At 43.1% G+C, this 18,368-nt stretch overlaps 1 protein-coding gene across 1 annotated transcript in view; it reads left to right on the top strand.

Annotated features, from left to right (window-relative positions):
- LOC149438047 (NACHT, LRR and PYD domains-containing protein 3-like) overlaps positions 1-18,368 on the top strand; it is a 55,055-nt gene that overhangs the window by 14,700 nt on the left and 21,987 nt on the right. Inside the window, exons 3-5 of the mRNA XM_089660299.1 lie at positions 3,128-3,397; positions 10,331-10,366; positions 10,622-12,356. Of these exons, the coding sequence (XP_089516425.1) occupies positions 3,128-3,397; positions 10,331-10,366; positions 10,622-12,356 (2,041 nt within the window). The remainder of the gene's footprint in view (positions 1-3,127; positions 3,398-10,330; positions 10,367-10,621; positions 12,357-18,368) is intronic.

Here is an 18,368-nt window from a genome sequence, read left to right on the forward strand (position 1 = left end):
CCACCTGTAAAGTCTTGTCAGGGTCCTGTCCATGGCAGGAGTTCTGGAAGATCTGGCATTTCTGCCATTACGCTACATGGCTGCAGAGGTACACATCAGCCTCAGTCTGGTGCCAGATGGCCTTTATAAGGAGGCTCATCACTTCCTCTGGTTGCTGGATTATCTCTAGCTCCCTTTGCCCTGTTCCTGCTTCCTGTGATTCCCTGTTACCGACTCTGCTTGCTCCTGGACCTGTCTACTCGGCCTTACCCCTGATCTTACCTCGGCTTGGCTTACGGATACTCTCTCTCTCGCTCCTCTGTGTATGACCTCGGCTTTCCCATCTGACTACATCTGCTCTGATTCCCACCTGCTACCTGACCTTGGCTTACTACCCAGTAAACATCCAAATCCCGGAAGGGCTTGCATACCTCGCACAGGCGCCTCCTGTCTGCAGACCTATCTCCATGCACCAGCTGTGCTTCTGAGTGGACCACCAACCAGCACTCCTACAGGCGACCTGTGCAACTTTGGGCCTGACTCCCGCTGTCCCACTCTCAGGGGGGTTCAGAACTTAGCCACAAAGAAAGCCCTCTCTCCATTGGCCTCCATCACCAGGTACGTGATAAATCTATACTTTCCTTGCTTAATCCAGCTACTATAAAGGAGATTGGTCAATTTTTTTCTAAAGCCCACCTAACCACCTGTCCCCTGGACCCTGTTCCCCCAAAATTACTACAGTCACCCCCTTGCTTTATCCTTCACTCTTTAACTCATATCTTCAATCTTCCCCTTTCTACTGGTATCTTCCCCAACTCTCTAAAACATGCGCTAGTCACCCCCATACTTAAAAAGGCTTCATTGGACTCCACCAATCTTAGCAACCTAAGACCCATCTATTTACTCTCTTTTGCCTCCAAACTCCTTAAACGTCTAGTCTACAACCGGCTGAGCTGCCACCTTAGAAATAATAACCTTCTCAATCCCCTTCAGTCTGGATTTCACCCAAAACACTCCACAGAAACTTTTCTCCTAAAACTCTCAAACAACTTGCTAAAAACTAATGGTCACTATTCTGTACTCTTACTCTTGGACCTCTCCGCTGCCTTTGACACAGTTGACCACCCCCTTGTCCTCAAAAAACTCTAAAGACTATTTACTTGGTCTCCATGACTGTACTCTCCATTGGTTCAAATCTTACCTATCTCACCGCACCTTCAGAGTCACTTACAACTCTACTACCTCCTCACTTACTCCTCTTACTGGCAGGGTCCCCCAAGGTTCTGTCCTTGGTCCTCTCCTATTCTTGATCTAAACTTCTTCCTTGGGTCAGCTGACAGCTCCCCATGGTTTCCAAAACCATATCTATGTTGATGGCAAACAAATCTATCTCTCTATTCTTCAGCTCACCCCATCAGTTTCCTCAAGTATCACCGATTTACTAAACAACATATCAGATTGGATGTCACACCACTTCCTAAAACTCAATCTAACCAAACTGAGTTCATAATATTTCCTCCCCCACGTGCCTCTTCCCCTGATTTCTCAGTCAGGATCAATAGCACCACTATCAACCCATCCCTGCATGCCAGGGTGCTGAGGGTAACCCTGGATTCTGAACTATCCTTTCAGGCCCACATCCAATCCTTGTCCAAATCATGCCGCCTCAACCTCCGCAATATATCCAGAATATGCCCCTTTTTAACCAATGATACCACAAAGTTCCTGATTAACTATCTGGTTATCTCTCGCCTCGACTACTGAATCTCCCTCCTCATTGTCTTACATTTGACTATTCCCTTTCCAGTTCATCATGAATACTGCTGCCAGACTCTTCCACCTTACCAACTGTTCAGTGTCTGCTACCCCCCTCTGCCAATCCCTCCACTGGCTTTCACTCGCCAACAAAAAAAATTCCAAATACTAACAACAACTTACAAAGCCCTCCAGAATTCTGCCCCCAGCTACATCACCAACCTGGTCTTAAAACATCAACCAAACCGCTTTCTTTGATCCTCCAAGACCTTCTGCTCTCTAGTTCCCGTGTCACCTCCTCCCATGCTCGCCTCCAGGACTTCTCCCGAGCTTCTCTCATCCTATGGAACTCCCTACCCTAATTTGTCCGGCAATCTCCTAATCTACCTTTAGACGATCCCTGAAAACCTTGCTCTTTAAAGAAGCCTATCCTGTTTCTAACTAGTAAACTGCTTTTTATTTCCTACATCAGTTCATCACCCCACAGCTATTACCTTTTGTATCACTCAACCCTTCCTCCTAGATTGTAAGCTCTAATGAGCCGGGCCCTGTTTCCTCTTGTACCAAATTGTATTGTATCTGTAATGTCAAGGCTGGTGTTAGATATCATGGGTAAATAATCTTTCTTCATAAATCTAGGGCAAAATGTATTCTGTTAACTTTTTTGTAAACAATAACCCAAATCAGTATATAGAAAAAAATGTAAATAAAAAAATATACATTTTCTATTTATTTATGTGTTTATATGTATTATGTATTTATAGATTTTTTTTGCATACCATCACCCTAGCAGTACAGTGTAATTATAGTGACACTGTACTACCCGTGGGGGGCTGATCAGGATTTTTTTCTTATTACATAACAATAATTTCTTTCTCTCTGGCTGCATTCCTGCGGTCATTGAGAAATACTGTGAAAGCTGTGATTGGTCACAGCTTATCACATGGCACTGCTTTACTGCTGTAAATAGCCTTATACCATGTGATCTCTATGATCATTTACAGAGCTAGTAAATAATGGTGTCAGGATGTGACATCTTGTTTACTACTGTTCATGTGATTGCTGCTTGGCCAATCAGTGATCATACGGAATCAGGGGCCACCCACTGTGGCCCGGTACAGCGTTCTGTGTTCTGCTGTATCTGGTGGACACAATGGGCACAGATTGCGCTGCGTGCTCCCAGGGAGCGTGCACAGGTGGCAGATGCAGGGGGAACATTTAAAAAGGTCCACCTGCATCTGTGTTTCTTCCATCCAGCCCATGCCAATAAACAGTTAATAAAGAGGTTAAACTGGGGAAAAACCATCAGTTGCACCAGTGACTCCTTAGGGAGTGCACTACATAATTGAAGATGAAGCCATATGATCATGTGATTTATATTCATGTACTGAAGGTGAGAAGCACTTTGTGGATCAGTACCGGGCAGAGCTCATCCAGAGGATCATTATGGTACATCCAGTGTTGGACAATCTATTACAAGAAGGTCTTCTGACTCAGGAACATTGTGACACAGTGAAGGCCAAGGAGACCACCCAGGAGAAGATGAGGGGTCTGTATCAGTTCAGCAGAGGATGGAGCATCCCTGACAAGGACATCTTCTACCAAGCTCTCCAAGTCAGCAATCCCGGGGTCATGGAACACCTGGAAGGAACATCATTATCAGGTAATATTGTTCAGAGATATTTGGTTTGTATACCTTTTGCAGCAAATCAAGGAAACAATAACCTTGTAGTATATTAATATGATTTTACTAAACAAGAGTGTTACATATACAAACCACTGACAAATGTAGGAAAACAATACAAGACATGCAGAGTATTACAAATATACATATAACACACATGCACACTCTATCTAATCTTCCTAGCCAATGAGCATTGACAATGGTCTGCATGCTATAGAGATACAATAAAAGTCACTTACTGGCATCATAGTTGATTCAAGATCTTCATAGGAACCAGGACTCCAGACAACTCAAGTGATTACAGGAAACCGGGTTCTCTCATAGTGTGGTGTCATCCCCGGGTGAAGTCCCTCCTTTGATCTTGTAGAGTCCCCTTTTAGCTTGTGTTTCTGCCATTAATTTAGAAGATTTGGGTAGCCATTCCCTTATGGGTGTATCCCTTTACCTCTTCCTTTCTACATCAGTTTCTATGAGAGAAGCATGTTTTAACTGTAGTATCATACATGCCAAAGGTCAAATAATAGAAAATAGTAGGTTGGCGGCACTATCAATGGTGTAGCAGCAGTAAAATCCTTTATTGAAGTCTTCACAAACAATATAGTGTAGACATAACAGCTCCTGTACTGGACAGAGAACAGTAAATGCGTTTCACACAAACATGTGCTTAGTCATTACTAGATTTCACCTGTCAGGGAACAGCTTGAATGGTAAATATACAGCTGATTTAAATTAAGGATTTGACATCTTCCCCATGACCAAGATAAAAGACATTGAGGTGAGTAAAACTGGCAATGAGATACATGTCCATTGATCAAAAAAGAAAGAAAAAGTCAGGCTATTGTTGACTCTTGTTGACCAATTTGACCAGAACTCCTCTAAAACAATAGAAGCATATAAAATGTGTACATTGTCCATCCAATCGTTTACACTGTCCCAATATACAGCAATGGTATCTAATTCCCTATTGTGTTAGAGGATGGCACCACTAGTCTTCTACCAATACTTTTCTTGATAGAACCATGACATACTGTATATTGAAATGTCCCCACAGAAACTGATGTTGATTATTCTTGAAACCCAAAGACCCCATACTATATTCTGTCTATCAGGTGTTTGCTTTCACTTGTATAACCTGTCCATCATGAGACAAAACTCATACAATATTCCAACAGTCTGAACAGTGGAATTCATTTATCTTCATAGATTTCTTGAGGGAGATTGTTGATAAATATTTCTGTCCCAAATAGAGGAGCTTCCCCAATCCAGTGTGCATGAGGACCCCAAATTTCCTCTAACCTGTACAAGATTAATATTACATCTTTCCATTCACTCCAAAAGAGAAGATTTATGGTCTTTATGCAGAGAATTAATCCACGCCTCACTCTCAGTGTTCATCATGTTGCTGTCCATCATTAGAGAATTATCTGCTCTATCCATGGGCCATAATCAATGGGCAGCAGGCTAGCCTCTAGTCCCCTCCAAAAGCCCCTGTCTCGGTTGGGTCTGTCACAGAAGGGGGGCCCCCTTTCCCTGACCACCAGCTCCTGGGCTGATAAGGTTTGCACTGGTCACCTAAAGGTTCTTTATTCCCAGGTATTAGCTGGTTATTGTGATTTACACCTCAGTCTCCAACATCACCCCACACCAAGGATGAATATTACATTATTTTCTATACCTAAAGCAAATGAAAACCATCCACAACAATGGGATCAATGCAATTCTAGAAATATAGTAAATAATGTCCAGCAGGATTGAAGGTTATAGATTTGCGGTACTCAAGATTATTGTATCATGTCTTCTTCTTATTTCCTAAATACCATTCCAGGGTCACAGCCCTCAATTCCAGACTAGACCTCTCCCCACAGGAGAGAGAACACATGGCTCCTGTGCTACATTCTCAGCTCTCTTCAGGGCCATTTCCACTAAGCCCTTCAATCCAATAGATATGCAGAAAATCCTAACTCTGACTAGAGGTTGGACTGTACAGTTAAAAGGAAAGTACCCCTTCCAACACACGTCCTCACCTAAAATATGACACACCTTCATGCCATGCGTGAGTATCACGAGTCTTCAAACTTACTTTTGCAATATTGGCTACAAGTATACGCAATACGCATTGTAATGGCTGCAACCTACCAGATGTGCAGGGATATAAACAATAAACTGCTACATCGTAATTCAAGTACTACCTCAACACTGTTGCACAACACATGGAAATTTAACAAAAAATGAATAAAGTGTACAGTATGTCCCTCAATAATGCTGGCCAGCCATGGCCACTAGTTTTAAAGTCACACATAAAAAGTAAATGAAAACTACCAATTAACAAAGCTTATTAGTAACAACAATGGTCAGCCATGATCACTAGTGACAGTGGGAGGTCATTAACAGACTGGCACAGACCCTGCCCTGAAGGCTGCACCAAGACCACAAGATCTTTGAGGATGTGCCTTCTCTGGTTCAGCTCATGGTAACAAGTTTTAAATATTTGGTATGACAGATTAGAATCCTGGGTGTTCCCATAACCTTTGGGCACTTGGAAGAAGTCCCAGATGAATTTATCACACAGGTCCAAGTGCTTCTTCCGTCAGTTAGCTTGCAGTCTCTTGTGTGTTTACTCTTATCTCCATGCTGCTCTTGATTCCTTCACATGGGTGTCTCTCTCTGCTCACCTATGGGCGTCATGTGCTATTCCCTGGGTTTTATGTTCTTCCCTTCCATCACTTCCTGTCCCACCTCCTTGTCTGCCTGTCTATTTAAGATGTGCTCAGACTGGGCCACATTGTCTGAGCAACGGTTGTTGTTGGAGCTCCCCTGTGTTCTACTGAGTATCTGTTAGTATATCTCTGTACTGACCCCGGCTTCGTCCCTGACATCCCTCCTGTATTGTCTGCCCGTGTACCGACCCCGGCTACGTTCCTGACATCGCTAGTTTTCCCGCCTGTCCTGACCTTGGCTTTCCAACTGGATCTCCTGTGTCTACTCCTGGTGTACCCTGTTCCCTCCAGCTGTCTCCTCTACCTCAGCTGGGTGTACCTGGGGGCTGTGACCTGGTTCCAGCTTGCTCCAAGTCCATCCCCACCATCAGGGGCCCTGGTGAACAAGCAGTCTGGGGCTTAGATTCTGCGCCCTGGGGAACCCCAAGCTGTGGTTTTATAGAGCTCACTACCATAGACGTGACATCTTCTCCTGCCAATCTATTAGTCCTACTGATAGTAAAGGACATTCAAATTCCTAGATTCATTGCTGGTAAAAAAAAGGATGCTGACCTTACTGATACAAATGAGATTACATCTGATCCTCAGTTGGTCTGAAAGACATTGTATGAGAAACGTGTTGAGTTATGAGGCTCCATCATCACCAGGCCATGTGATATTTGCTTATTGCGCATTTTATTAGTGAGGCCTGGATTATATGTGATATTTACAGTATAATATAACAGTCAGGAGGAGATATTGATAATTATGTGGGTCCATGAATTGTTAGGATCAGGGTAATCCATTGTATTTTGTAAGATGTAATAAAGTGATGTATACAGATTTTAAATCTTGGCAAAATCTCATTTTCACCAAAGAAACGTAGCATCAATGTATTTTTTTCAAATTCTAATCTATATTTAACACAAACATGGGCATTAAAGAAATGATGTAAGTGGATAAATCTGTTCAGCTTCTGCCATCCTGTTTCACCCATGGTAAGTAAGATTCTTCCACATGGACAACTAGAACAGCCAAACCAAAATTTGTTTCTCTGCTATTGTCCAGGAAACTTTGTGAAGAAGCAAGATTAACCTACCACAGTGAGTTGGCATGCTGGCCAAGCTGGTATTCTGTAAATGTATCTCAGAAACCATGAGGCTGGTATCCCACAGTGGGGAAATGTCCTTCCTGTCTGGGGGTTCTGGTGCAGGAGCACTGGAAGCATCACTTTCTACATGGGGCAAGTCACAGTCATGCTGCTCTAGCTCAGGGAGCTTCAGAGAAGCTTCTGTTGTTACAGACAGGGATGACACCCAGCAAACCTGTCAATCTTCCTTGATCTTCAAGAATGCCAGGCCAACAAAAGCCTAACCCAGTCTTATAATCTGGCTGCTGTGTCCCGGCAGCCTCTCACTCAGGGAGCAGCTTGAACAAGAAAGTCCTGTGATGGGCATCATGTCCAGACGCTGACTTCTTTGCAGAGTGCGAGATAGGTCCCACAAAATAGTAAGAGCAGATCATGGCCCACATCCCAGGAAAGGGTTTGCAAAGATCAGAAGCACAGTAGTTTGTCTAGCAGAGACAAGCTCTCAGTGCAACTCTATGCTGACTGCACCATGTGCCCCCTCTAAGATGGCTTCTACACATGTCTGTCTCTTTCACTTCTGCATCCTCCTTTAGCATCATTCAATCCATTCAATAGTGAACTTGGTCTTAGGCCCACCTCCTTTTCCACATCACATCGCCTACACTAAATCTGTAAGTGAACCACTAGATACTGCTCATGGCTGAGTGCCTTAACTAGTGCCGTAAAGCAACACAGGGCTATTTAGGGCCATCTGATTTATGCTGCAACCATCCAAACCCTCACAAACCTGCCTGCCTGTAACACATTTGTACAGATCCTTGTTTTAGACTCTTATATACCAACCCTCCAATACAAGTCCATACGTCCATAACAACTTCCATATGCCTATAGCACACTTAAGACCCTGAACCCAATCATGGTTCAGATGAGGACTACAGAAGTCCAGCAGAACACCTGGTAGCATTACGTTGAGAGCTAGGGTCACCTGGTATGTGTTTGCTTGAGGAGGATCATGCCTCACCAGGAGGGCAACCATATTCTCTAACCCCCACCAGATTCAAAGCCAATCCGATGTGCAATAGTTGTTCAAAGGTGCTCTGCCCCTCCAAAGTATTGGCTGTGCATTCTGGTTTACAGCTTCAGTTCTTCACATCACACCCCATGGAGGACGCTTGGTACAATTATCTTCTTTACTTAAAGGCTAAGTTCACTTATTTTCCAAAACCCAGCTTCCCTGTGTACCAATATACCATTAATGTACCTCAGTTACAAGAAAAATAAAAGCTTTCTTTGATTTTGAGAACAAGGACTCACCTAAGCCCTTGCTGGATTACTTAGAAAGCTTCATCACTTGCTGGTATGTAGATTTAGGACAGAGGAGCCAGTAAGACCCAGGAAGCATATTATCAGCTGATCTCATTAAAACAAACACCCTTCACCCATCAATTATGTTTGCACTGCATCCCCAGCATCCCTCCATGCCTGCATTTGCCTGGCTTCCCCAACATCCCTCCAGTCAGGCCCAGGCTGCAAGCTAAACTCTCTGGAGCCACATGAGACCTGTGGGTTGGACACCTCTGATGTAGTGCAAGGACCACCTGATTGCATACCGAGCGATTGGATAGATAGGTGGACCCTCCTATTCCATAGTTTTGGTAAATGTATAGGAAATTGTACAGATATTGTATGATCAGATTGTATAGTGTATGGCTACTTTTATACATGTACATAGGAGGGAGTGGACAGAGACACTCAACTATCAGGTCCCAAGCCACTTGAATGGATTGCCCTACACATGACAAATGCTCCAAAGAAGCTCCAAAACTCTTTCATGCAACAAAACACATGACACACATGCACGTGCTAACCACGCATGGAGTGCCATTAACATTTGCATTTGCAGCACAGTTCTGAAACACACAGCAAAGTGCACATTTCTTGTTCGGAAACACATAGATGTGAATGGAGCCTCACTGTTCTTGTGTAAACACATTGATTTCACTTTCAGGCCCGGTTCACACCTTACATAGTAAGACCATACGTTGTTTGACTTGTTTTTTCCCACGACATGCATAGCACAGACCAGTGATTTCAATGGCAGCCCTACATCCAGCAAAGTAGCTCATGGAACATTTGGCGTGTTGCGCTTTACATGTTTTTACTGTGTGCTTTTCTGCATTTGATGCATGTTTTTTCACATGGTAAAATGTGTGTTTGCTTCCATGTTTCAGGTTCCATTAACATTTAATGGCATTGAAAGTGCGACTAGTTCATTTTAGGTGTTTAAAGGTGGCAATGCACTATATAATCTGATTGTACAACTTCCTATAGAGCTGCCACTAACTATGGAATAGGAGGACCCAACTGAAAAACCCATTCAATTTATATCAAATCAGGCAGGCTCTTGTACTACATAGCTGATGGGAGATCTAAAGAAGATTGTACAATTAGATTGTAATGTATATGGTCACCTTAAGGGAAGAAGTAAGTGGTGGTATAATAATGAGGGAGGTGTGGCCCAGACTGGTAATACACACCCTATCATACCCTTTTCTGGGATGCAAATACACAAAGAATGATGGGAGCTGTCCTACAGGAAATGATGCAAGCTGAAAAAAGTTTTAAAACTCAGACAGAAACATGAAATTTCAGACTCTTTGTGGACAAAGAAATGAGAGATGAGAACATTGGGATTGCTGGGCCAGAAATTATATCACAAAAGTATTCTATTTATTATTAAAAGTGAAAATCTGACCAAAAAAGGGGTAAATTATCCTTTAAAGCAAGTGAAAATTCCACAACAGTGAGATCAGATCAGATGTGTCTGTTGAGTTGAGTGAAGACACCCAGGGTCACAAATACACTGTAAGTCTGTCACAGAGACCCTATTACGTGAGAGGCAGCCCACTTTTCTTCTAACTGCATCACTACTGTGCTTTATTAATATCTCCCACGGACTTCACAGAGTCCCTCATGCCGGACAGTGTAATACAATTGCAGCCACTTGTCTATCTCACGGAATATCCACATCTGTGGTTGTATTCCCCTAGAGACCCTCACGAGTGTTGCTCAGTGTTCTGAGCCTTGTGTCCTGTCAATCCATCTAAATATATATTTTTTTTCCAGCCAAACTGAAGAAGATGACACTCAACAGATTATCAGGTTAGTAGTTTTGTTAGTGTTTTGTTAGTAGTTAGTAGTTTTATGTTTTGATAAAAAAAATGTCTTCTGAACATTTTTGTGTGCTGTAGTCTGGATGAGGGGTCCATAGTTTGGAGGCTTCCACAATCCTCCTGTATTTCTTGGAATATCATTTTTTTAGTTTTGATGGTTAGAATACAAGATTTCCACCTTTGTCTTATAAATACTATTTCATGTGTGTATGAGGAATAACATATTTCCCTTTCTCTCATAAAGCCTTCAAAAAGGAATACAGAAAGTCTATGAAAGAGAGGTACCAGAGGATTAAAGAATATAATTCCCGTATGGGGGAGGCTTTTAGCCTACAAAAAAGACACACCAAGTTATTAATGAGAAAGGGACCCCAGAATAAAAATGAAAAAGAACAAGAAATAAGGAGCTCAGCTAGAAGACATCTACAGAGTATGGAGAAAAGATCTTCTGATGAATACTCCCCAACCACAATCCAAGCCCTCTTTGACCCTGATGAAGATGGTTCCATCCCTAACATTGTGGTATTACAAGGATCTGCTGGGATTGGAAAAACAATGACCTCCAAGAAGATCATGCTGGACTGGGCCTCTGGGAATCTCTACCAAGACAAGTTTGACTTTGTATTTTATCTGAGCTGTAGAGAAATCAACACCATCCCTGGAGACATAAGCCTTGTGGAACTTCTATCCAGAGACTGCAGGCTGCAGAGTTCAGATGACCTTCTGTCTATTCTGAAGGATCCTGGAAATCATAAAGGACTTCTCTTTCTAGTTGATGGGTTTGATGAACTGAGGTGGACTGTGGAGGAGAAATCTGAGGGTTGTCTTGATATTTCTATGGAAACCCACAAAGAAATAATACTCCAAAGATTGCTCAGGAAACAGGTCTTCCCACAATCTTCTCTGATTATCACCACAAGGTCACTGGCCATGGAGAAACTTAACACATTCATTGATGAATCTCACAATGTGGAAATCCAGGGATTTACAAGGGAAGATCGAGTGGAATATGTCCATAAATTCTTTGGGAATAAAGAAGATGCAGACAAGGTTCTGAGTATAATAAAAGACAATGAAGTTCTGTACACCATGTGTGCCATACCCATCATATGCTGGATTGTCTGCACTGTAATGAAACAAGAAATACAAAAAGATTTGGGATTAATTCAGTGTAATACAATGACTTCAATTTACCTTCTATACCTGGAGGTTCTGATAACCCATCACAGCAAGAAGGAGCATTCCGTACGGAGGAAACAAACCTGTCTGAAGAAGCTGTGTGCTCTGGCCAATCAGGGAGTTTTGAACCAACAAATCTTATTTGAGAAGAAAGATCTAGAAAGACATGGACTTTCTCTGTCTGAGGTGGAGTCTGTATTTCTGAATGAGAACATCTTTCATTGGGACGTCCGCAACCAAACCTGCTACAGCTTCATCCACCTGAGTGTACAGGAGTTCCTTGCTGCTCTGTATTATGGGCTGGATGATGGTTCTGGATCTATGGAAGGTACTTTCCTCCCAGAAATCTGCAAAAGGGAATCACTCTATGACTTCAGTTCATTTTTCCCACATCTAGCATTAGCTGTACAATTCCTGTTTGGTCTCTTAAATGAAAAGCAGGTGAAGACATTCTCAGAGATCACAGGCATCCACATCTCACTCAGAGCCAGACCTGCCATGAAAAAATGGGCCATGTCAGATTTTAATCAGGCTATCCATACTGAGGCCATCTTCTGTCTGTATGAGACTCAGGATGAGGACTTCATTAGGAGTGTCATGTCTCGTTCTATAGGTTTGATGCTGATTGGCTCAGATACTGACCCCTTGAGAATGGAGAGTAATTATTCCAAGCAGCTGAGCTATTGCTTGAAGACTTTCAAGAGTGACAGTTTTCAGTCTTTTTATTTTTTATGGCTCACTGTAGGTCCAGAGTGCCAGAAAATTCTATATCCATTCCTGCACAGGTGTCCAGAAGTCAGGTAAGTGAGTGTGAGGATATCCTACCTGAATTCAGAGAATGAGCAGGAACCTGCATACAGTATAATGGTGATTATCTGACATGTTCTCCATCTACCACACTTGTTAGAAGTCCTGGGAACTCATGCTTTCCTCACCCTTAAATGGTTCCCCACATTTCACCTTATACAAAACTTATGGTAAAAATCACATCAGTGACATTGTATTAACCCTTTCACTGCCAGGCAATTATACCATTTATCACAAACATCCTAACATTTGAGCAAAATTTGCAGAAACATCCAAAACTTTTCATTTTCTTAAAGCAGAGGATCCGGAGGATAAAAAGATGGTCTTTGTATTTTTATGTTCTGTGATAGCTGTGCAGAATGTTATATTAGCTGTAAAATGTATTAAAAAAAGTTTTAGTTTTCTTGTGAAATTCACAAAAAATCCCCACAATGTTCTCAGTGTGAAATGTCAGTTTCTATCTGTTGCCTTTTGGGGAGTAACATTCCCTAACATTCATTTCTAAGGGAAAATACTGACATCATTGAATATATAAGGACATGACCATGTTTGGACTATGACTTCATAGGAATCCCAGCGATGTCATTGATTAAATATGATCATGTCCATATATGGTCAATGACCTCACCGAAGACCCACCCCTTTGCCTATATTGTGGGAATTGTGAGATGATTTTCAGTGAGAATTAAGTGATGGGTTCAGACAAAAACATGTCTTTATTTAACTTTGACTTATTTGAAACAGAATAGGGAGCTTTCCAGGTTCCAATAAGCCCCCCATCTGCAGACCCCCAAAACCACCAGTCGAGGGCTGTGGGGAAGGGAACCTTATCCTCATCAACCTATGGACAAGGTGCTTTGCCAGGTGTTCCCCAGATAAAATAACCTTCATGCTGAGAACATGTGGCCTGGCATGGTGCCTGGCCAGCCAGGCTTAAGTTAGGTTCTGGCATGGATTCTGAGGGGACCTTCAAAATTTTCTTCTCTTGTTCTTTTTGCATGAGATCCTGCCCTAAAATCCACACCAGACTCAAAGGGTATGTATGGAATTTGGGGGGCTCCATACCATTTTTTTTCGTTTTGTTTGTGAACTCCCTCCTAAAATTTATATTAGACATAAAGGACCTGGTATGAATTCTGGGGGGACCCATGCTATTTTTGTTTTATATTACACTATCCCCTTTGCTTGTTTACATTCACCTCTCCATCAGGAATTCCTACCTGATGGCTGAATGTGCCAGGTGGGGATGAGTTATAGGTTGTTAGTGTGCCAATGGGTTCCAGCTCCCTAACAACCAGGAGGACAGGTTTCAGCTCCCTAACAACCAGGAGGAGGCTGTCAATCCCACTGTTAAATGTTTCATGTCACACTGCAGCTGGAGGGTCAATCATCTGAACACACATACATTCAGCCTTTTGCACAGGATTCTCCATAGACTGTACACAGTGCAGATGTCTGCCTCATATTATTTCCATGCTGGTTGAAAATTCTTATCTTATAGTGTTGGGATATTTCCTCCATTGGTGAATGTTAGCTCTCATGGTTGAATGCTCTTAAGGCTACTTCTCTCTTAGGATCGAATCTTAGGATTGAATACTAGGGAATGCTAAATTCACCAGGTGAAAGGCAACATGGAAACATTCCACATATATTTAAAACGTTCCGGGTATTATTCATTGAGCTTACAAGGATGTTGAGACATTCACAAAGCATTTTTTTATAAATAGACCCCTAAGTGAAGATCTGTCATATGAAACTCTGTAAGAAGAACAACTTTCTCCATTCAGTAATTCAACCCTAACCCTAATCCTGTACAAAAATCCCAATAGGCAGTTCAGATGAGACCGTAAAATGTCCAATGTATAAAGGGAAATTAGTAAATATACTGCTGTCAGTACAGGGACCACTATTTTCAGTCTCCTTCTCCTGAGGAAGTCCTTCTGTGATGAAACTAGTTGGAGGAGGGCACAGTGCTGTGACATCATCACACATGGTGGGCAGGCACTCACGGAGATGTGGAGTGCTGCAGTCTAAGGGGATTGAGCTGACATACCTTAGTGCTGAGTGATCACTATTGCTGTGTGAGTGATGTTAATGGGTTTGAATATATGGGATGCACTATGATGGTCTCCATGTCAATATGTGTTCTCCTGAGACCTCCGGAGGAGATGTTCCTGGACTGACAATTCTATATCCACCAATTTCATAGAAAAACCTGCCCAGACTTATTTATTGGTGTAAGAGGTAATTATTGCTAGGTGAGTCTATGGGAGAAGTGTGTCTGTTATGGAGGAATTAACTCCTTCTTTTCTGGTGTGAAATACTGATTGGAAATGGACACTTTATGGGCTCATCTGAACTGCTATTGCTGCACAGGATCTGCACTTTGAACTGTGGGAGTTTCACTCCTCTGGGATAGGGATGAGCTAATGGTTTGGTCCTAACCAAGGGCTGGCTGTTTGGGTGTTTGGATGAATGCCTGAAGCCAGTATGGTGGAAGGCATGTACAATACATAGAAGTGGTATTTATTCTGCTACTAAATATGACAGCTTCCTTCTGTCACTGGTTCCTAAAGAAGCTGCAGGTGCTTGTGCTCACTTCATCAGTGGCAACCACTGACACCATGGGGAATCCCCACCCTTTTAAGAAAATGGCTGTGGATAGTGGTAACATTTCCTTTATTCCGCTAATGAAAGCTCAGTGGTGTCACCGTCACTGGGATGGCTGAGGTGAGTTGTCAGGTGACGGGCATCGTGATTGATGATGGTTTTACAATCAGGAACATTTATGGGGAATTTTATATTTTTTTTAACTACTTCAATACCAGGCCAAATCTGACACTTTTCACATATATGTAAAAATCTACATTTTTTGCTAGAAAATTACTTAGAACTCCCAAACATAATATGTATATATCATGTATTTTTTAAACCAAGGCCCTAGGAAATAAAATGGTGGATTTTTTTATGCCACACAGTATTTGTGCAGCGGTTTTTCAAACCCAATTTTGTAGGTATAGAATACACTTGTGAATTTTAATGCACCAAATCACAATATAGTACCCAATTTTTGGTAAAATATAAAATATCATATTACGCTGAGTAAATAGATACCTAACATGTCACGCTTTAAAACAGTACGTTTGCGGAATGGCAACAAACTACGGTATCTACAAATCTCCATAGTCATTGTTTTCTTAGCCTTTACAGGTTACCGTTTCAGAGTTACACAGGAGGTCTGGTGGTAGAATTATTGCTCTGACTGAACATTTGTGGTGATACCTCACATGAGGGGTGCAAACACTGTTTACAGATGCATGTGTGCCCTAAGTATATGTTCACCTTTGTATGAGAGCACAGGGGGATGGGGCACTTTACATTTTTTAAAAAAGTATTTATTTTTTTACACTGTTTATTTTTTTATCAACTTTATTGCTATCACAAAGGATGAACAACATCCCTTGTAATAGCATGGGCAGTGGCAGGTCCTCTTTACTGATAGACCCAGATCTCTCCTCTGCTCTTATAATGAGATTGGTGTGATCAGATGCTTTCACAGGCCCGTAGCGGCTTATTTACATTAGAATGAAACTGGATGTAATAAAATACTTGTCACTTCTGGTTTCTTAGACCATAGAGATAATCAAGGACATTCCAGTCCTCAGTCATCTGTATGGTAAACTGGCAGAACCACTGGCTTCAGTCCTTGGCTCCCCAGTGGAACGAGAGCCCTAAAAGGTGGCAAGAGGGGGCACTAATCTAAACACTTTTTTATTTTTTTATTTTATTTAGCTACTCTGATTGCTTTTACAGTTTTCAGCATTGCCGACTGAAAAAAAAATACTGGGGTTATTACTGCGGCCATGGCCATGATATAAACACTTTTGGGGAAAGGATAAGAAAGAGCTTGTTAAATGACTGTATGTTTTTATTTCTAGGTTATAACTAGAGACAACCCCCAGGATTAGGACACTCCCCAAAATTAGGACACCCCCCATGATTAGAACAACCCCCAGGATTAGGACCCCCCAGGATTAGGACACCCCCCAGGATTAGGACCCCCCCAGGATTAGGACACCCCCCAGGATTAGAACACCCCCTAGGATTAGGACCCCCCCAGGATTAGGACACCCCCCAGGATTAGAACAACCTCCAGGATTAGGACACTCCCCAAAATTAGGACACCCCCCATGATTAGAACAACCCCCAAGATTAGGACACCCCCAGGATTAGGACACCCCCAGGATTAGGACACCCCCAGGATTAGGACATTCATGGGGATTAGGACAACCCCCCAGGATTTGGACACTCCCCAGGATTAGCAAAACTCAAGCATTAGGACACTCCACAAAATTAGGACACCCCCCCATGATTAGGACACCCTCCCAGGATTAGGACACCCCCCCAGGATTAGGACACCGCCCCAGTATTAGGACACGCCCCAGGATTAGAACAATCCCCAGGATTAGGACAACGCCCCAGGATTATGACACTCACGAGGATTAGGACAGCCCCCAGGATTAGGATACTCCCCAGGATTAGGACACTTACAAGGATTAGGACAACCCCCCAGAATTAGGACATTCCCCAGGATTAGCACAACCCCAGGATAAGGACACCCCCCAGGATTAGGACACTCACGAGGATTAGGACAACCCCCCAGAATTAGGACACTCCCCAGGATTAGCACAACCCCAGGATTAGGACACCCCCCAGGATTAGGACACTCACGAGGATTAGGACAACCCCCCAGAATTAGGACACTCCCCAGGATTAGCACAACCCCAGGATTAGGACACCCCCCAGGATTAGGACACTCACGAGGATTAGGACAGCCCCCAGGATTAGGACACTCTCCAGCATTAGGACACTTACAAGGATTAGGACAACCCTCCAGAATTAGGACACTCCCCAGGATTAGCACAACCCCAGAATTAGGAGACTCCCCAGGATTAGGACACTTACAAGGATTAGGACAACCCCCCAGAATTAGGACACTTCCCAGGATTAGGACACTTACAAGGATTAGGACAACCCCCCAGAATTAGGACACTCCCCAGGATTAGCACACCCCAGGATTAGCACACTCCCCAGGATTAGGACACTTACAAGGAATAGGACAACCCCCCAGGATTAGGACACTTATGAGGATTAGGACAACCCCCCAGAATTAAGACACTCCTCAGGATTAGCACAACCCCAGAATTAGGACACCCCCCAGGATTAGGACACTCACGAGGATTAGGACAGTCCCCAGGATTAGGACACTCCCCAGGATGAGGACACTTACGAGGATTAGGACACTCCCTAGGATTAGGACACTTACGAAGATTAGGACAACCCCCCAGGATTAGGACACTCCCCAGGATTAGGACACTCACGAGGATTAGGACAGCCCCCAGGATTAGGACACTCTCCAGCATTAGGACACTTACAAGGATTAGGACAACCCTCCAGAATTAGGACACTCCCCAGGATTAGCACAACCCCAGAATTAGGAGACTCCCCAGGATTAGGACACTTACAAGGATTAGGACAACCCTCCAGAATTAGGACACTCCCCAGGATTAGCACAACCCCAGAATTAGGAGACTCCCCAGGATTAGGACACTTACAAGGATTAGGACAACCCCCCAGAATTAGGACACTTCCCAGGATTAGGACACTTACAAGGATTAGGACAACCCCCCAGAATTAGGACACTCCCCAGGATTAGCACACCCCAGGATTAGCACACTCCCCAGGATTAGGACACTTACAAGGAATAGGACAACCCCCCAGGATTAGGACACTTATGAGGATTAGGACAACCCCCCAGAATTAAGACACTCCCCAGGATTAGCACAACCCCAGAATTAGGACACCCCCCAGGATTAGGACACTCACGAGGATTAGGACAGTCCCCAGGATTAGGACACTCCCCAGGATGAGGACACTTACGAGGATTAGGACACTCCCTAGGATTAGGACACTTACGAAGATTAGGACAACCCCCCAGGATTAGG

Source organism: Staurois parvus, unplaced genomic scaffold, assembly GCF_062004578.1.
Source record: "Staurois parvus isolate SC_StPar_1 unplaced genomic scaffold, SC_StPar_1.0 ptg001222l, whole genome shotgun sequence".
Taxonomy (NCBI): Eukaryota; Metazoa; Chordata; class Amphibia; order Anura; family Ranidae; genus Staurois; species Staurois parvus.